The following is a 20927-nucleotide window of genomic DNA, read 5'->3' as shown; positions in this document are numbered from 1 at the left end:
CCCCATTTAACCCCGTGGGCTGATCTGACCCCGTGACACCCCCCCCCCACGCCCCGCCGCCCCGTCGCGCGCAACCAGGAGGGCGGATCGGCGCACGCGAGCGGACTGCTGCGCGTGGGCCAGCTGCTGCTGGAGGTGGACGGCACGAGCCTGCGTGACCTGCAGCACCACGACGCCGCGCGCACCATCGCCCTGGCGTTCCGCGAGCCCAGCACGTCGCACATCAGCTTCCTCGTCGCCGACTACTCCATCGCTCCCTAGAGGGGCGCGCGTACTCGCGCACGCAGACAGCTCCATCGCTCCCTAGGGGCGCGTACTCACACACGCAGACAGCTCCATCGCTCCCTAGAGGGGCGCGTACTCACACACGCAGACAGCTCCATCGCTCCCTAGAGGGGCGCGCGTACTCACACACGCAGACTGCTCCATCGCTCCCTAGAGGGGCGCGCGTACTCACACACGCAGACAGCTCCATCGCTCCCTAGGGGCGCGTACTCCCACACACAGACCGCTCCATCGCTCCCTGGGGGGGCACGTACTCCCACACGCAGACCGCTCCATCGCTCCCTGAGGGGCGCGCGTACTCCCACACGCAAACCGCTCCATCGCTCCCTAGGGGCACGCGTACTCACACACTCAGACCGCTCCATCGCTCCCTGGGGGGGCACGTACTCCCACACGCAAACCGCTCCATCGCTCCCTAGGGGCACGCGTACTCACACACGCAGACCGCTCCATCGCTCCCTAGGGGCGCGTACTCGCGCACGCAGACCGCTCCATCGCTCCCTAGGGGCGCGTACTCCCACACGCAGACCGCTCCATCTCTCCCTAGGGGCGCGCGTACTCCCACACACAGACCGCTCCATCGCTCCCTAGGGGCGCGTACTCCCACACTCAGACTGCTCCATCGCTCCCTGAGGGGCGCGCGTACTCCCACACGCAGACCGCTCCATCACTCCCTAGGGGTGCGCGTACTCCCGCACGCAGACCGCTCCATCGCTCCCTTAGGGCGCGCGTACTCACACACGCAGACCACTCCATCGCTCCCTGAGGGGCGCGCGTACTCACACACGCAGACCGCTCCATCGCTCCCTAGGGGCGCGTACTCCCGCACGCAGACCGCTCCATCGCTCCCTGAGGGGCGCGCGTACTCGCGCACGCAGACCGCTCCATCGCTCCCTGAGGGGCGCGTACTCCCGCACGCAGACCGCTCCATCGCTCCCTAGGGGCGCGCGTACTCCCACACTCAGACCGCTCCATCACTCCCTGAGGGGCGCGTACTCCCACACGCAGACCGCTCCATCGCTCCCTAGGGGCGCGCGTACTCCCGCACGCAGACCACTCCATCGCTCCCTAGGGGTGCACGTACTCCCACACGCAGACCGCTCCATCGCTCCCTAGGGGCGCGCGTACTCCCGCACGCAGACCACTCCATCGCTCCCTAGGGGTGCACGTACTCCCACACACAGACCGCTCCATCGCTCCCTAGGGGCGCGTACTCCCACACACAGACCGCTCCATCGCTCCCTAGGGGCACGCGTACTCCCACACACAGACCGCTCCATCGCTCCCTAGGGGCACGCGTACTCCCACACACAGACCGCTCCATCGCTCCCTGAGGGGGAGGGGACAGCGACCTGGTTTTAAACATTTATGTCGGCACAAGCAACACAATAATAATACAGGACAAGTGATATATTGCGTCTTAGAACACGGGAGCAGACCAACAACGAGTGCTCTGTGGAAGACAACAAAACACGGCATGGGTCAGGCGTGACGGAACAGGGTGTGAGTGTTGACCGTAGCAATAACCTGGTTTATCACTGCTACGGTGTGAGTGTTGACCGTAGCAATACCCTGGTTATCACTGCTACGGTGTGAGTGTTGACCGTAGCAATACCCTGGTTATCACTGCTACGGTGTGAGTGTTGACCGTAGCAATAACCTGGTTTATCACTGCTACGGTGTGAGTGTTGACCGTAGCAATACCCTGGTTATCACTGCTGCGGTGTGAGTGTTGACTGTAGCAATACCCTGGTTATCACTGCTACGGTGTGAGTGTTGACCGTAGCAATACCCTGGTTATCACTGCTACGGTGTGAGTGTTGACCGTAGCAATACCCTGGTTATCACTGCTACGGTGTGAGTGTTGACCGTAGCAATACCCTGGTTATCACTGCTACGGTGTGAGTGTTGACCGTAGCAATACCCTGGTTATCACTGCTACGGTGTGAGTGTTGACCGTAGCAATACCCTGGTTATCACTGCTGCGGTGTGAGTGTTGACCGTAGCAATACCCTGGTTATCACTGCTACGGTGTGAGTGTTGACCATAGCAATACCCTGGTTATCACTGCTGCGGTGTGTGTTGACCGTAGCAATACCCTGGATATCACTGCTACGGTGTGAGTGTTGACCGTAGCAATACCCCAGTTATCACTGCTGCGGTGTGAGTGTTGACCGTAGCAATACCCTGGTTATCACTGCTACGGTGTGAGTGTTGACCGTAGCAATACCCTGGTTATCACTGCTGCGGTGTGAGTGTTGACCATAGCAATACCCTGGTTATCACTGCGGCTGTGTGAGTTGACCATAGCAATACCCTGGTTATCACTGCTACGGTGTGAGTGTTGACCGTAGCAATACCCTGGTTATCACTGCTGCGGTTTGAGTGTTTACCGTAGCAATACCCTGGTTATCACTGCGGCTGTGTGAGTGTTGACCGTAGCAATACCCTGGTTATCACTGCTGCGGTGTGTTGACCGTAGCAATACCCTGGTTATCACTGCTACGGTGTGAGTGTTGACCGTAGCAATACCCTGGTTATCACTGCTACGGTGAGCGTGTTGACCGTAGCAATACCCTGGTTATCAGTGCTACGGTGTGAGTGTTGACCGTAGCAATACCCTGGTTATCACTGCTGCGGTGTGAGTGTTAACCGTAACAATACCCTGGTTATCACTGCTACGGTGTGAGTGTTGACCGTAACAATACCCTGGTTATCACTGCTACGGTGTGAGTGTTGACCGTAGCAATACCCTGGTTATCACTGCTACGGTGCGAGTGTTGACCATAGCAATACCCTGGTCACCACTGCTGCGGTGTGAGTGTTGACCGTAGCAATACCCTGGTTATCACTGCTACGGTGTGAGTGTTGACCGTAGCAATACCATGGTTATCACTGCTACGGTGAGTGTTGACCGTAGCAATACCCTGGTCATCACTGCTGCGGTGTGAGTGTTGACCGTAGCAATACCATGGTTATCACTGCTGCGGTGTGAGTGTTGACCGTAGCAATACCCTGGCTATCACTGCTGCGGTGTGAGTGTTGACCATAGCAATACCCTGGTTATCACTGCTACGGTGAGCGTGTTAACCGTAGCAATACCCTGGTTATCACTGCGGCTGTGTGAGTGTTGACCGTAGCAATACCCCAGTTATCACTGCTACGGTGTGAGTGTTGACCGTAGCAATACCCCGGTTATCACTGCTGCGGTGTGAGTGTTGACCGTAGCAATACCCTGGTTATCACTGCTGCGGTGTGAGTGTTGACCGTAGCAATACCCTGGTTATCACTGCTACGGTGAGTGTTGACCGTAGCAATACCCTGGTCATCACTGCTACGGTGAGTGTTGACCGTAGCAATACCCTGGTTATCACTGCTGCGGTGTGCGTGTTGACCGTAGCAATACCCTGGATATCACTGCTGCGGTGTGAGTGTTGACCGTAGCAATACCCTGGTCACCACTGCTGCGGTGTGAGTGTTGACCGTAGCAATACCCTGGATATCACTGCTGCGGTGTGAGTGTTGACCGTAGCAATACCCTGGTTATCACTGCTACGGTGTGAGTGTTGACCGTAGCAATACCCTGGTTATCACTGCTACGGTGTGAGTGTTGACCGTAGCAATACCCTGGTTATCACTGCTACGGTGAGCGTGTTGACCGTAGCAATACCCTGGTTATCACTGCTGCGGTGTGAGTGTTGACCGTAGCAATACCCTGGTTATCACTGCTGCGGTGTGAGTGTTGACGGTAGCAATACCCTGGTTATCACTGCTGCGGTGTGAGTGTTGACCGTAGCAATACCCTGGTCATCACTGCTGCGGTGTGAGTGTTAACCGTAGCAATACCCTGGTTATGACTGCTACGGTGATCGTGTTGACCGTAGCAATACCCCGGTTATCACTGCTACGGTGTGAGTGTTGACCGTAGCAATACCATGGTTATCACTGCGGCTGTGTGAGTGTTGACCGTAGCAATTCCTTGGTTATCAGTGCTACGGTGAGCGTGTTAACCGTAGCAATACCCTGGTTATCACTGCTGCGGTGTGAGTGTTGACCGTAGCAATACCCTGGTTATCACTGCTACGGTGTGAGTGTTGACCGTAGCAATACCCTGGTTATCACTGCGGCTGTGTGAGTGTTGACCGTAGCAATACCCCGGTTATCACTGCTACGGTGTGAGTGTTGACCGTAGCAATACCCTGGTTATCACTGCTACGGTGAGCGTGTTGACCGTAGCAATACCCAGGTTATCACTGCTACGGTGTGAGTGTTGACCGTAGCAATACCCCGGTTATCACTGCTACGGTGTGAGTGTTGACCGTAGCAATACCCTGGTTATCACTGCTGCGGTGTGAGTGTTGACCGTAGCAATACCCTGGTTATCACTGCTGCGGTGTGAGTGTTGACCGTAGCAATACCCTGGTCACCACTGCTGCGGTTTGAGTGTTTACCGTAGCAATACCCTGGTTATCACTGCGGCTGTGTGAGTGTTGACCGTAGCAATACCCTGGTTATCACTGCGGCTGTGTGAGTGTTGACCGTAGCAATACCCTGGTTATCACTGCTGCGGTGTGAGTGTTGACCGTAGCAATACCCTGGATATCACTGCTACGGTGTGAGTGTTGACCGTAGCAATACCCTGGTTATCACTGCTACGGTGTGAGTGTTGACCGTAGCAATTACTTGGTTATCACTGCTGCGGTGTGAGTGTTGACCGTAGCAATACCCTGGTTATCACTGCTACGGTGAGCGTGTTAACCGTAGCAATACCCTGGTTATCACTGCTGCGGTGTGAGTGTTGACCGTAGCAATTCATTGGTTATCACTGCTACGGTGTGAGTGTTGACCGTAGCAATACCCTGGTTATCACTGCTGCGGTGTGCGTGTTGACCGAAGCAATATACGGCTACAAGCCGTTTCCTGTTTCCCGGTGGACATTTAAAGATCCCGTGATGTTGTTCGCAAGAGCAGGTCCCACTGTGCGTGTAGGGCGTTGCGGTCCGAATTTGCCAAATTAGAAAAATGACTCCGCAGGTTACTCGAATTGGGATCGCACGCAGCAATCAGTGCCCGCCCCTCCCCCTACCGGCCAAATAAAATCCCAGGGCACTCTGGGAAATGAGACGTCCCCCTGACCTCTTGAGTTCTCACCTGGTTCAACAGAACGACACCTGAACTGGACAAACAGGACATAGTCCCACCCCACATTCACATGTACACACGCGCGCGCGAGTGAAATACACTATACGCTAAGTCCTCGCTTAACGCGCGGTGTTCACACTAAAACGCGTTTCCGCTACAAAGCGGTTTTCCATTCGGGAACACTTTTCACACAACGCAGAATTCGCACCGTTATGACGTTAATTTCTAAGCGGTCAACGACAAACTACTTTCTTGAGCCGCGCAGCTGAGCGGAGTGATACATTAACACGGCGGGGTGCCCTCAGTGATGTCCAGCCATCTCACCGTGTGGTGGGCATAGCAGTAGTACATCGTGTCTCCAAACGTTATCGTTACATAATTTATGGGGGGAGACAGTTTTTTGCTTTACGCATTTTTCACTTAACGCGCACTTTTCAGGAATGCATTGACCATGTTCAATGAGGACTAACTGTATACACACACACACACACTCGTGGAATTTAAACAGTACGCATTTACATCATTCGACCTCCTTTGCCAGTACCAAAATATAATAATAGAGTTTTTCCCCTTTTTTCTGGCAACAAAACTGAAACCTTTTTACAAGGATTCATGTCTGCATTAACCACAATACCTGCAGTCAAAATGCAAACAAAAAACATACTATGATAATATATGCATTGTCCTTGAAACTGATTAAATAAAGCCCGTCTGTATGATTTTTGTTTGCATTTTTGACTGCAGGTATTGTGGTTAATGCAGACATAAAAAGGTTTCAGTTTTGTTGCCAAAAAAAGGGGGGAAACCATATTATAATAGTACGCATTTAGTTTAGTACGTAGTAGGCTTTCACGAGCAATATGATCCACAAGAGGTTTCATGGGTTAGATCGTGCAAATAAAAATGTGTCGTTAAACCCGCCACCACACGACACGGCCAATTAGTAAGGTTTGTCACGTAAACAGAACATGCCAATTAGTTACTAGTTCGGCACACCGGAGTGTTGGAGAGTAAAACCACGTTTAAAATTCGAGTACGACGTTTCGCCAGTAATTACAACTAGCATTTTAAGTCGGCAGCCAGATTTCTGGCTGTCGTCTGATGCTGTGGCTGTAGCCTGATGATGCTAGTTGGAATTAATGGTGAAAAACGTCGTACTAGAAACGAATTGGCATGTTTTGTTTACGTGATAAACCTTACTAATTTGGCTGTGTCGGGTAGTTGCAAGTTTACCGACATTAATGTTTACGCGATCTAACCCAAGAAAAACTCTCATGGATAGTACGCATTGACACGATTGTATATATATATTTTTAAATATATATACAGTGCACCCACGCGTCAAAGAAATCATCGTAGAACGATGGCCTCCCCCACCCCGACAGCCCCACCCCCAGGCCCCTCCTGCCACCCCAGCCAATCAGAACGCTGGAAACAAACTGTCAAACCTCTCAGTATCGTTTAATATTGTGCCCGGTGTCAATAAAGCTGAACAGACACATCCGATTATACAGCGAACCCACAACTTTTTTCCTTTTAAAATACAGGGAGCAAGTAGGTGTCTTGTAATGTCGACAATAAATCCGTTTGGAAAAACCGTTGACATTTCCCGCCATTTTGTTGCCCGGCCCGCCTTTACCGGTGTCAGGTCACGGGGTCAAGCCGATGGAAACGTCACGGCAGCAGGACTCCTTGTGCGTGCTCGGGACCAGCAGCGTTGGGAGACTCTTGAAGGAACCGCGTTTTTTTTTTACGTGAAATTTTGTGTTAGGTAATTCAAGTTGTATTTTTTTATTTAAAGCTTTCGTGACTGCAATAATTCATATTCTTGGTTCTTTCGGTAAAGTCACGTTTCGACTGTAACACAGTCATTATTATTTTATTGTTTCCCTTCAACGTGACTTTACAGAAAGAACCAAGAATATATATTTCAAGTTGTTTTACCGTGTTTAGGTTGTAAAACTAAACGATTAAACTATTTGTATTTTACCAGGTAAGGCCCACTGAGCTCTACAGCCGTTTTTCAGAAAGTGACCTGGCCACAAATGATAGCTCAAAGAAGTGGCTTATTATCACATGGAAGTTTATAGCAGCAGCCAAATACCCTGAACGCGTGATGTTGATTTAAAACGTGGAGGGAAAAAATCAGACCATCGGGAGAAAAATAAAAAAAATTCACACCAGGCGTCAGGGTCGGGATCAAACCCATGCCCCCTCCTGGGTACCAGGGCGAGGTAGTTAACATCCCAAACTGCCTCCTCCAGCCCATCTCAATTGAGATGCTCCATCGCGAGGGACAATCCGGGTGCAAGGTTTCAGGAGCCCTGCATCGTCGATTCCTTCTTGCCCGCGTAGTCGGCGCCTTTGCCTAGTGGGCGTCTCTACAGTGGCGTGTCTTCTGCCGCGCGATCACTGGCACCCGGTTTCCGTCCGCCCCGTGCCAATCCACGCAGCGGCAAAATCTCTCGCTCACCGGCGGCGATGACAGTACGCACGTACGTAGTCTGTTCTCCCATAACGCGGGAGTAGTTGCGTTCCTGAAGAAAACCGCGTTATGGAAAAATCGTGTTATACAAATTAATACAGGGTTGAAAAGCACAGTCCGCGATAACACGTGGGATGCTTACGCAGGCTGAACAGAGACTGCGGCACGTGGGCAGCATCTTGAAGCATCCAGCAGCATTCCAATGCCTTGTGTTGTGCTACACGGAGGCAGCGGTACGACCGCTTATTTCTAGTTCCATTCACTCAATCGCGTTCTATCCAATTCGCATTCCTCACTCAAAATATTCATCGCGTTCTATCGAATTCACGTGATGAAAACACACGGCGTTATAGGGGAACTTCTTTCGCACCGTACGTAGCCAACCGTGCTAATCGGAGGTACAGAGAAAGGGCAACAAACTAAACACAAAAAACTGTTCTGAAGAAGTGAGTTTTCAACCTATACCAAGCGACTACAAGCGGTTAACGAGACGGTAAAAAAAAGGTCAAACTTCAACCAACAGCTCGAGTGAGACGAGCAAAAGGCTGAGCAAGCGATAAAAAATAATTTAGACCAAGGTCTGTAAAACGAGCATCGTCCTAATTTAAAATAAAACAAGAGCCGATGGCAACTGGATGACAAGTCATTGGTGGTCTTGTCAGTATACAGAGTCCTTGGCATAGGAACGTGGAGCTTCATCCACCGGCTCGTGACCACCCACTTGCATTGGAACTTCTTTTGCATCGTTCGTAGCCAACCGCGCTAATCGGAGGTGTGGGGGAAAGACAACAAACTAAACACAAGGAGCACTTTTTGAGAAGTGAGTTTGCAAATGTAGACGATTTAAAAGTGCACGGCTCCAGTGGCATCCGAACATCGGAAGAGCGTTCACAAACGGCCGCAGAAGCGCATCGGAAAGCGCCGCGCGATGCAGCGACCATCTTTGTTCAACGGCTTAGCCAGAAGCCGCTGGCCCAGGGCCCCTTTTCAGGCGGGGGGGGGGGTGGGGGGGGATGTCCTCACAGCGCCAATCTTTACTCTAAGGTGGGACGGAGAGACAGACGGGCGAGGCAAATTACCAAGGGCAGGGACGAGGACACGCGAGATAGGCGAGCGTGGGAAAAAAAACGGAAAGCGTCAGGACACGTGACACGAGCAACGGGACGGAGGAGAGTTGACGCCTGGCGAGAGAGACGCGAAATGAGGCACGTAACACGGGAGAGGTCGGCGAGGCCGGGCGGACGGCTGACCCAGAGCCCACAAACATGAAAGTCCACAGCCGGGTTGCTCTGCCTCTTCCCCCATTATTATTACGTCGACCATTTTTCTTGAACAGGTAAGTGCCCATTGAGCCACACGGCTCTTTTTCGCAGAAGCGACATTGCTATCGCAAGATGATAGCCCGACGAAGTGGCTCATCCATCACGTGGATACTTATAGCGGCCAAATGCTCTGAACGCGCGTGGATTCTAAATGTGGAGGAAAAAAAAGCGGTGATCACGGGGGCAGAGACACGCAAACTCCAAATATACAGGCATCATGGTCGGGCTCCAACCCACGAGCTCCCGCATACCAGGCGAGGTCGTTAACATCTCGCCACCGCGGCGAGCTATCCTGCCCTTGGCTGGCGCCCGGGTCCTTCGGGTCCATGGGGGCACCAGCGGCGTCCTGCCGGCCTACGCGTGCCCCGCTCACGGCGTCCCTTCGAGGAAGCCGTCGCTGAGGTGCCGCTCCGGTTCCCCGTTGGAGGGCGGCGGCGGCGGCGGCGGCGGTGGCGGCGGCGCCACACAGCGAGCCCTGTGGCCGTCGCGCCAGTCGGCCCGCTGGCACGCCACGGAGCAGTAGCGCAGCAACTTGCAGCGGCCACAGACGCGGTAGCGCAGCAGCCCGGCAGCACGGGAGCCGCACGACGCCCGGCCGCACCAGACCACCTCCTGCACGCGTCGACGGGAGGCCGCACGCACCCCGGGCGGGACACACAGCAGCCAGAGAGACGGGGCTCCCATCAGCAAGCGCTCATGGGCCAGGGTATAAACTATAAACTCGGCTAAATAATGTCTTACCTCGCCAGGTAAGGCCCACTCTTTTTGAGCTATTAAGCGCTTTTTCAAAAGTGACCTGGCCGCAAATGACAGTTCAAATACTCCACACGCATGTTAGTCCTAGATGTGGACGGAAACACCGAAGGACCCAGAGAGAGAACATCCAAACTCCAAATACACAGACGTCAGGGTCGGGATCGAACCCACAAACCGCCTGTATACCGGGCGAGGCAGTTAACATCTCGCGACCAGGGCCGTGCCATTTCCACACGCGTGCGTTTTAGCAGTGATCTGCACCCAGCCGTACCGGCTCCGGCAGCGCCGGCTCACGGTAGCGCAGCCCCAGGTCGGCGCCGGGCGTCCCGACCACCGGCGCGGGCAGCGTGAGGAATCCAGCGAGGCGTCCCACGCTGCGGTTCTCCACGTAGAGCCTCAGGTACCCGCGCTCCTCCTCCTCCTCCTCCTCCTCCTCCCCCGCCAACACCGCCAGCCGGGCGGCGCGCCTTGCCGACATCGCCGCCACCGCCTCCCTCGCCCGCTCCAGGGACGCCTGAGTCCGCCCCAGCCGTCGCCGGCCGTCGTCGCTGCCGGCAGCGCTGGGGGAGCCGTGGGCCTTGGCGGGGCCCCACGCCGCCAGGTCGTGCACCAGCAGGATGAGTTTGAGCGCCGCGATGAGCAGGGCCGGGCGCTCCGAGGCGAGGGCCGATGAGGCGTGGGGCAGAGCGCCGGCCGAAAGGAGCCACGTCACCCGCTCGTCCCCTCCTGACGGCGTCAGCGGCTCCGGCTCCTCCTCCTCCTCCGTCTTCTTCTTCTTCTCCTCCTCCTCCTTCTCCTCTTCCAACTCCTCCGGCTTCTCGTCCGGCTTCTTCCGTCGCCCGGACGGGATGCCGGAAGCGGCGGGGGCGCCAGGAGGGAGATGTCTCCGCGGTGCCGCCGCGTCTCCCGCGCACACGTTCAGCAGGCACTCGGCCGCCATGGAGGCGGCGACCGCGCCCCAGTCGCTGCGGAGGCAAACGAACGTTCGCAACAACGTTCGCAACAACGTTCGCAACAACAACGTTCGCAACAACAACGTTCGCAACAACAACGTTCGCAACAACAACGTTCGCAACAACAACGTTCGCAACAACAACGTTCGCAACAACAACGTTCGCAACAACGTTCGCAACAACAGCGTTCGCAACAACAACGTTCGCAACAACGTTCGCAACAACAACGTTCGCAACAACAACGTTCGCAACAACGTTCGCAACAACGTTCGCAACAACGTTCGCAACAACGTTCGCAACAACGTTCGCAACAACGTTCGCAACAACGTTCGCAACAACGTTCGCAACAACGTTCGCAACAACGTTCGCAACAACAACGTTCGCAACAACAACGTTCGCAACAACAACGTTCGCAACAACAACGTTCGCAACAACAACGTTCGCAACAACAACGTTCGCAACAACAACGTTCGCAACAACAACGTTCGCAACAACAACGTTCGCAACAACAACGTTCGCAACAACAGCGTTCGCAACAACGTTCGCAACAACAACGTTCGCAACAACGTTCGCAACAACAACGTTCGCAACAACAGCGTTCACAACAACGTTCGCAACAACAACGTTCGCAACAACGTTCGCAACAACAGCGTTCGCAACAACAACGTTCGCAACAACGTTCGCAACAACAACGTTCGCAACAACGTTCGCAACAACGTTCGCAACAACGTTCGCAACAACGTTCGCAACAACGTTCGCAACAACGTTCGCAACAACGTTCGCAACAACGTTCGCAACAACGTTCGCAACAACGTTCGCAACAACGTTCGCAACAACGTTCGCAACAACGTTCGCAACAACAACGTTCGCAACAACAACGTTCGCAACAACAACGTTCGCAACAACAACGTTCGCAACAACAACGTTCGCGACAACAACGTTCGCGACAACAACGTTCGCAACAACGTTCGCAACAACGTTCGCAACAACGTTCGCAACAACGTTCGCAACAACGTTCGCAACAACAACGTTCGCAGCAACAACGTTCGCAACAACAACGTTCGCAACAACAACGTTCGCAACAACAACGTTCGCAACAACAACGTTCGCAACAACAACGTTCGCAACAACAACGTTCGCAACAACAACGTTCGCAACAACAACAACGTTCGCAACAACAACAACGTTCGCAACAACAACAACGTTCGCAACAACAACAACGTTCGCAACAACAACAACGTTCGCAACAACAACAACGTTCGCAACAACAACGTTCGCAACAACAACGTTCGCAACAACGTTCGCAACAACGTTCGCAACAACGTTCGCAACAACAACGTTCGCAACAACGTTCGCAACAACGTTCGCAACAACAACGTTCGCAACAACAACGTTCGCAACAACGTTCGCAACAACAACGTTCGCAACAACAACGTTCGCAACAACAACGTTCGCAACAACAACGTTCGCAACAACAACGTTCGCAACAACAACGTTCGCAACAACAACGTTCGCAACAACGTTCGCAACAACGTTCGCAACAGCGTTCGCAACAACGTTCGCAACAACGTTCGCAACAACGTTCGCAACAACAACGTTCGCAACAACGTTCGCAACAACGTTCGCAACAACGTTCGCAACAACAACGTTCGCAACAACGTTCGCAACAACGTTCGCAACAACGTTCGCAACAACGTTCGCAACAACAACGTTCGCAACAATGTTCGCAACAGCGTTCGCAACAGCGTTCGCAACAGCGTTCGCAACAACGTTCGCAACAACGTTCGCAACAACGTTCGCAACAACGTTCGCAACAGCGTTCGCAACAACGTTCGCAACAGCGTTCGCAACAACGTTCGCAACAACGTTCGCAACAACGTTCGCAACAACGTTCGCAACAACAACGTTCGCAACAACGTTCGCAACAACAACGTTCGCAACAACGTTCGCAACAACGTTCGCAACAACGTTCGCAACAACAACGTTCGCAACAACAACGTTCGCAACAACAACGTTCGCAACAACAACGTTCGCAACAACAACGTTCGCAACAACAACGTTCGCAACAACGTTCGCAACAACGTTCGCAACAACAACGTTCGCAACAACGTTCGCAACAACAACGTTCGCAACAACAACGTTCGCAACAACAACGTTCGCAACAACAACGTTCGCAACAACGTTCGCAACAACGTTCGCAACAACAACGTTCGCAACAACGTTCGCAACAACAACGTTCGCAACAACAACGTTCGCAACAACGTTCGTAACAACAACGTTCGCAACAACGTTCGCAACAACGTTCGCAACAACAACGTTCGCAACAACGTTCGCAACAACGTTCGCAACAACGTTCGCAACAACGTTCGCAACAACGTTCGCAACAACGTTCGCAACAACGTTCGCAACAACAACGTTCGCAACAACGTTCGCAACAACGTTCGCAACAACGTTCGCAACAGCGTTCGCAACAACGTTCGCAACAACGTTCGCAACAACGTTCGCAACAACGTTCGCAACAGCGTTCGCAACAACGTTCGCAACAACGTTCGCAACAACGTTCGCAACAACAACGTTCGCAACGTCCGTGAGGCGTCGTCGAACCGGACCCGCGAAGATGGAAAACATTTTTGGGAATACAATGTACGAGCACACTTGTTTGGGGAATTACAATACAAACTTTTTAAATAATTCCATCGGATCACCCGGGTGCGTGGGATGGCGGTGAACGGGTCAGATGCCTACCAGTCGCCCTCCTCGTCCGTCTCTCCCACGCTCTCTCCACCTCCATTCAGCAACCCCTCTCCGCCCCCACCATCTCCTCCGCCCGTCCCTTCTCCCCCGGCGGCCGCCTTCTCGCTCGCCTCCGTCGCTCCCCGGGCGCCGCCCTCGCCCACCACCTCCAGCAGGGCCCGCAGGACCCGCTCCCTACTGCCCCACAGGTGCCGCGCCACGGGCCGGGAGAGCGAGCAGGCAGCTAGGAGGCAAGCGGAGCAGGCCAGTTGACGCCGGGGAATGGACCGCCATGACCGCAGGGGCTCCAGCGCCTCTCGCAGGGATCGAGCGCCCAGCAGCTGCAGGAAGAGCCACCCCCTCCCGGCCGCCCCCTGGCGGCCCCGGGGGTCGCCCGCGCCCGCCGCCCCGGTCCCGAGGCCGCTGACCCCAAGGCCATCTTCCCGGATGACCCCGACCCCGGCCTCGATGGCCGCGCGTAGCCCCACGGGGTCCCCTAGCCGCAGGCTCCGCGTCGCCTCCTCCAGCCAGCGCGTCACGTCACCCTCCGCCTGCCGGGTCATGCGGACGCGTCCACACGTGGGGCTCACTGTCATGGCTCCGTCACTGCCCTGAGCCAGCGGCTTTTGGCTTGCCGTCGAACAAAGTCGGTCGCCGTATCGCGCGCTTAGAGATTATTTCTGCGGCCGTTTAGAACACTCTTCCGTCTGATATGAGGAAGCCACTGGAGCTACGCACTTTTAAATCATCTAGATTGAAAACTAGTTTCTTTAAAACTGTCTTTTTGTATTTAGTTTATCCTTCCCCCACACCTCCGATTAGCACGGTTGACTACGTACGGTGCGAAAGAAGTTGTTCAACATACATACATACAAGAAGCTCCCAGCAGGTGGAACACGTAGAGCACGCAGAGTGACCGTCAGAACATGTTTAAAACTTATTTAAGATTTTAGATTCCTGTATGTTGAATGTATGCACCATCCTGCCAAAGTAAATTCCGTGTCGGTGTGAACTTTCATGGCGAATAAAACCCTTTCTGATTCTGAAAACGTAGCGGAGAGCTACAGGAAACGAGTCTCTACTGCAGATCTCCACCCACTCACCGAAGTCGCTTACAATTATAGCACATTGAAAACTAATTTCTTTAGAACTGCTATTTGTGTTTCGTTTGTTGTCCTTCCCCCGCACCTCCGATTAGCATGGTTGTCTACGTACGGTGCAAAAGAAGTTCAACGTACATACACACATATACGTTGGCCATGCACGATACCCCTAACCCGGGGGAAAAAAAACCCCTCAATATATCAAGAGCTGCAATGCACTGTGTGGTGAATACGAGACGGTGGTCCTGAATAAGTAACGTCACGAAGCAGCCCTTGAAGAGCCGCGCAGGTTGCCGACCCCTGCCCTTCACTGGACATCTGTGAAAGGGGGCTTTATGGCTCGTGGGATTCCTCCAATATGAATTATTATTCCGATTATAATCCCTTACCTCCACGCCCATACTGCATATTCTCTCAAGCCACACCCTCAAAATCCAATGTCTCGCCCCCGAACCAAATACCCCGTTCTTCTTGGACGTACCCCCATGCCGCTGGCCATACAGGTATGCCCCAAGCCCCATACCCGTGCCCATGTAACCCATACCCCGAAATTAATATATACCCTACCCCTCTAGCCCCTACCTCATGCCCAATGTTCCCTGGCTGTAACCTCAGGCTCTATACCAGGGGTGGCCAGACAGCATCCAGTGGGCAGTCCGAACTGGGCTCGACGACAGAGAGACGCAGCCGATTTGTGACGATTCAAATCCAGCAAATTTTGCAACGCTCTGCTCTAAATGGGAGAAAATGCGTTGAAGCGGAAGAGCGGTCCGGGGCCATTGGCCCATGGCAGTGGAGCCAGACACGAGTACTCCTGTGGCCATGCAACCCAAACTATGGACCGTGGAGTAAAACCACTGCGGTCTGTGCTCCTGCGAAGGAGGAGGAACGGCAAAACGACTTTCTCTATCTCTCTTCTGAAGCCCTCTCGTCGTGGCGAGCAGCGGAACCTTCTGGATTGAAATAAAATTTATTTATTTTATTTACCTCCACTAATTTTATTTTACCAGGTAAGACCTGGCTACAGATGATAGCTCAACTTACAGGCTTACCATCAAGTGGAAACCTACAGCAGACGAATACTCTAAACGCACGTTTATAAATGTGGTGGGATAAAACCGGAGGACCCGGACAAAAATCCATGTGACCACGGGCAGAGAGACAAGCAAACTCCGAATGTACAGCAGGCATCAAGGTTGGGATTGGACCTACAACCTCCTGTATACCATGTGAGGTAGTTAACATCTCCTAGCCACCGTGGCGCTCTTTTAGGTTGAAAACTCATTTCTTTAGAAGTACTTTTTTGTTTTAAGTTTGTCGTCTTTCCCCTGCACCTCCGATTAGCACGGTTGGCTACGTATGGTGCAAAAGAAGTTAAACGTACATACACCATACATACACATTGGCATCTGGCTCGTAAGCATCTTGCAATCGCGCCCAAGAACAGAATACCCCCCCCCCCCTCCGTCTCCTTACCCCCTTACCCCTCGACCATACGCCCCCAACCCGGGGCCTCGCCGCGGACCTCGCACCGGTCCTCGCCCCCCCCCGCCTCCCCCCACTCCGTGCACCGACCTCTGCGCCGGCCCTCGCCGCCGCTTCCCGGACCCTGGGCGAGAAGAGGAATGTGTGGGGCGCCACGTCCGTGCGGTCGCGCGCGGAGAAGTCCAGTCCCAGGAGCTGGCCCAGCTCGCTGAAGGCGCGGCCCGCCTCGGACATCGCCATGCCCTCTCCTCTTCTCTCACTCTCCCCCCTCCAGGTCCTGCAGCCCTAGAGGGGTCCCTAGACGGGCCACAGGGAGGGCGCCGCGCAGAACGCAGACGCAGTAGGTTTGCGCGGTTGTGCCGTACAGCGCCCCCGGAGTGTTTCCCGGTCATTACCGCGAGTTGCTCGGCACAATATCTGCCCGGTTTCTTACCTTGCTGATCTCGTCAGGGAACATAAACCACCACGTAAACTCCGGTCACCCTCGCAGCAGCAGCAGCAGCAGCGGCAGCAGCAGCAGCGGCGGCAGCGGAGGCTTTTGGCTAGCCATCAAAGAAAGACGGTCACCGCATCGCGCGCTTTTGGATGTGCTTCTGCGGCCGTCTGGAACGCTCGTCCTTACGATATTAGGAAGCCACTGGAGCTATGCACTTTTAAATAATCTAGATTGACAAAGTAATTTCTTTAAAACTGCTTTTTGTGTTCAGTTTGTTTCCATTCCCCCTTGCCTCCGATTGGCACAGTTGACTATGTACGGTGTAAAAGAAGTTCAACCAACCTTCTTATGGGTTAGGGGTTAGGATTTAAAGGGGTTATGGAAAATATTATGGGTTCAGGTTTTGGGTTGAAGTTATGGTATGGGGTTTGGGTTTAGGGTTAGAGTGAGGGCCAGGGGTTAAAATTAGCATGCGGGGGTCACAGTTTATGATTTTATTTAGGGCTTACGTTTATCGATTCGGCAATAGGGTTCGAGTTTCGGATTAGGGTTTGGGTTCAGGGGTTACAAATAGGTTTTGGGGCTCGGGCTCAAATGTATGAGTTCGGTTTTTGGGTCAGGTTCTATTTTTGCTTGTCACAAATGAACCACAATACCTCGCTGATCTCGTGAAGGAGCATATACCATCACGCGAACTCCGCTCACCCTTGCAGCGGCTGCTTTTGGCTCGGCCATCGGACAAAGTCGGTGGTCACCGCATCGCGCGGCGCCATCAGATGCGCTTCTGCGGCCGTCTGGAACGCTCTTCCTTCCAATATAATAAAGAAGCCATTGGAGCTGTGCGCTTTTAAATAATTTGGATTGAAAACGAATTTCTTTAGAACTACTTATTGTGTTTAGTTTGTTTTCCGATTAGCACGGTTGGCTACGTACGGTGCGGAAGAAGTTCAACATACGTACATTTGGGGTAAGGGATGGCAGATAGTACCGAATAAGTAATACTTTTTTTAAAAACACGCTTTAATGAAATGTACCCTACTAGTAATGACAGAACTCCACGACTTCAGGAAGTGGCCCCGAAGCTTGCCACAACGTAATGGACCGTGGTCATTTACAGCCAACGTCAGTTGAGCGTGGACAATTAGACCCAAGCCGAAACATAACATATTAAAAAGAATTATTAAAAATATGTATTTTTAATTTTTTTATGATAGAATATAGTATTGTCATCAGTAAGACATAAGTATACCAAGTTTGCAGTCGATAGCACATTGGGAAGTGGGTTTAAATTGAGTTACAAGATTTGAGGATTCAACGACAACAGACAGAGTGAGTTAATATAAAGCGTGTAAAAAAAAGCACCGCTCTTCTCGTCCTGTGTGTGGGGTGACCGTGGTCATCACAACTGATTTGCAATGCCAGAGAAAACACGATGAGAGGATTGTCCGAGTAATAATGACACCGATTTAGAGGTGTTTTGTCCTAATTGGCTGTACTCAAAGTGTGTCTATCTCCATATATATAAAAGGCAAAGTTGTGAAAATGTGTGTCTGTTCAAAATGTTTAGCGTACTTCCCGACATGCAACAAACTTGAAATTTGTCATGTGGGTACTTTCCAGACTGTGCACCATGCAAAAATTATAAAAATACACTTTAGGTTTTTTTGGGGGGGGGGGAGCTCAATAATGAATTTATTTTTTTGCACGGCAAGTGAGCTGTGACGTCAAATCTGTCACGTGACCCACGCACGTGGAAGCGTAACGCATTGTAGTGTAGTGGTTAGCGCGCCGCACTACGAACCCGGCGACCCGAGTTCGATTCCCGCTCACGGCCACCACCGGTGACGATTATCTGAACCGGTCCTGGGCCTCCTCTAGGTCGACTCGGCATCAAACGAGTAACTGGTGCGGTGTGTAAACATCGCCACTGGGGAGACAAAGGCGGGCGGGTGTGGTGAATCCAAGTCCCAGGCAGTACAGCTAGTGACTTTATAAACATTCAGTGTTAAGGGGGTTTAGGCTTGACACTAGGCATCTGCAAGGTAAGGTAAAAGGTAAAAACGAGCCTACATTTACCCTACCTTTTACCTTACCACAATACAATTACTCTACCCTACCTTTTACCCTTCAGCAGGTAAGGTAAAAGGGTAAAACCAACGAACCTACCTTTACATTACCACAATACAATCACTCTACTCTACCTTTTACCCTTACCCCATACAAATTACCCGATTACAGGGTAATTATTGGGGTACTTCTACACATGAACAAGGTTTATAACAGGTAAATGCTAGGTAGAGCGCTTTATTCATCTAGAAAACTCTCGATTATTCCAATTTTACACGCTTTCTTTTAACTCACTTTGTTGTTGTATCTTCAAATGTTGTAACTCAATTTTAACCCACTTCGCAATGTGATATCGACTGCAAACGTGGTATACTTATGTCAAACTGATGACAATACTATATTCTATCATTAAAAATAAAAAATATATTTACCCGGTAAAAAAGGGTAAATTACCTTACCTTGCCGAGGCCTATTTGACACATTGTAAGAAGGGATAATGATGGTGGTGATGAAGGTAGTGATGATGAAGGTGGTGATTAAGATAGTGATGATGGTGGTGGTGATGGTGGTGGTGATGAAGGTAGTGATGATGATGATGATAAAGGTGATGATGAAAGTGGTGATGATGAAAGTGATGATGCACATGATGGTGACGTTGATGGAGGTGGTGATGGTGAATATGGTGATGAAATTGGTGGAGGTGATGATGGTGGTGGTGATGAAAGGTGGTGATGAAGGTAGTGATGATGAAGGTGGTGATTAAGATAGTGATGATGGTGGTGGTGATGAAGGTAGTGATGATGAAGGTGGTGATTAAGATAGTGATGATGGTGGTGATGGTGATGAAGGTAGTGATGATGATGGTGACAAAGGTGATGATGAAAATGGTGATTATGAAAGTGATGATGCACATGATGGTGGTGATGAAGGTGGTGATGGTGAATATGGTGATGGTGATGAAATTGATGGAGGTGATGATGGTGGTGGTGATGAAGGTGGTGATGAAGGTAGTGATGATGAAGGTGGTGATTAAGATAGTGATGATTGTGATGATGGTGGTGGTGATGAAGGTGGTGATGAAGGTAGTGATGATGAAGGTGGTGATTAAGATAGTGATGATGGTGGTCATGGTGATGAAGGTAGTGATGATGGTGGTGATGGTGATGAAGGTAGTGATGATGATGGTGATAAAGGTGATGATGAAAGTGGTGATTATGAAAGTGATGATGCACATGATGGTGACGTTGATGGAGGTGGTGATGGTGAATATGGTGATGGTGATGAAATTGGTGGAGGTGATGATGGTGGTGGTGATGAAGGTGGTGATGAAGGTAGTGATGATGAAGGTGGTGATTAAGATAGTGATGATGGTGATGATGGTGATGGTGATGAAGGTAGTGATGATGATGGTGATAAAGGTGATGATGAAAATGATGATGCACATGATGGTGACGTTGATGGAGGTGGTGATGATTGCGATTGATGAAGGCGAATGATGATTGTAGTGATGGTGGTTTATGATTGCAGTAACTGCAGTGATAATACTGATAACTATGAAACAAATTGCGTGATAATAGCAGCAGCGATAATGGGTGGTGGTGATGATGGCAATTACTCTTATGAAGATTACGGTAATTACGATGATCATAATCATTGTGATGACTGTAGTGACTACTGTACGATTGTAATGATGGAGGTGATGACTTAACGTACCGGCAATGATAGACGTACCTTGTTCAACGAGCAGTGGATTGATCATGATCGATCATGACGACGATGATGATGATGGTGGTGGCAAATCGAGGATTTGAACGACGACTTCCATAGCGATGAGCCAATGGCAATCGCAGAGTGCGCTGAATAGACGGAATATTGTTAAAATGTACGTAGATAACTCTTAAAATGTAAGCTAGTTAATGTGAGTTTGATGTGTGTAGTGTATATCGTGGTGAGGTACACGGAACGGCGTTGTTTTGTGGCGGAAGGCGTGGGAGGGGATTAGGCCGGAACTAGCGTTATTAACGGAGCAATCTTTACATTTAGAGGCGATTTACCTCAGATAATTAACTACTAAAAGTTGTCAGTCCAGTCACCGAGTTCATTACGTTGGTTTGTTACATTTTTTTGTTTCGCTGCTAGAATTTTTTATTTTTTTAAAAT

The 20927-nt window shown here is 51.7% G+C and overlaps 2 protein-coding genes across 4 annotated transcripts in view; one reads left to right on the top strand and one right to left on the bottom strand.

Moving 5' to 3' along the window:
• The window catches only part of WHRN (whirlin), a 38361-nt gene extending 31337 nt beyond the window's left edge, over positions 1-7024 (top strand). Inside the window, exon 13 of the mRNA XM_076052947.1 lies at positions 79-7024. Coding sequence (XP_075909062.1) covers positions 79-261 — 183 coding nt within the window. The 3' untranslated portion in view covers positions 262-7024. The remainder of the gene's footprint in view (positions 1-78) is intronic.
• Positions 6870-20896, bottom strand: LOC116955388 (uncharacterized). 3 transcript variants are annotated; one of them, XR_012929831.1, is made up of 6 exons: positions 20499-20818; positions 16355-16561; positions 13689-14227; positions 10262-10955; positions 9486-9846; positions 6870-8951 (listed from the first exon to the last, which is right to left on the bottom strand). XR_012929831.1 is itself a non-coding variant. In XM_032976433.2 (5 exons), the coding sequence occupies exons 2-5, from the start codon at positions 16502-16504 to the stop codon at positions 9604-9606; spliced, it is 1626 nt and encodes a 541-aa protein (XP_032832324.2). In that variant the 5' UTR covers positions 16505-16561; positions 20481-20896; the 3' UTR covers positions 6870-9603. The 3 variants fall into 3 exon arrangements, 2 of the variants coding, with proteins under 2 accessions (XP_032832324.2, XP_032832323.2); XM_032976433.2 differs by having other exon boundaries at positions 6870-9846; positions 20481-20896; XM_032976432.2 differs by having other exon boundaries at positions 6870-9846.
• Positions 20897-20927: the final 31 nt, after the last annotated feature.

This window comes from Petromyzon marinus, chromosome 59 (genome assembly GCF_048934315.1).
Source record: "Petromyzon marinus isolate PM22_M1 ecotype Great Lakes invasive population chromosome 59, UKy_Petmar_22M1.pri1.0, whole genome shotgun sequence".
Taxonomy (NCBI): Eukaryota; Metazoa; Chordata; class Hyperoartia; order Petromyzontiformes; family Petromyzontidae; genus Petromyzon; species Petromyzon marinus.
This window is presented reverse-complemented; position numbering and strand designations above follow the sequence as displayed.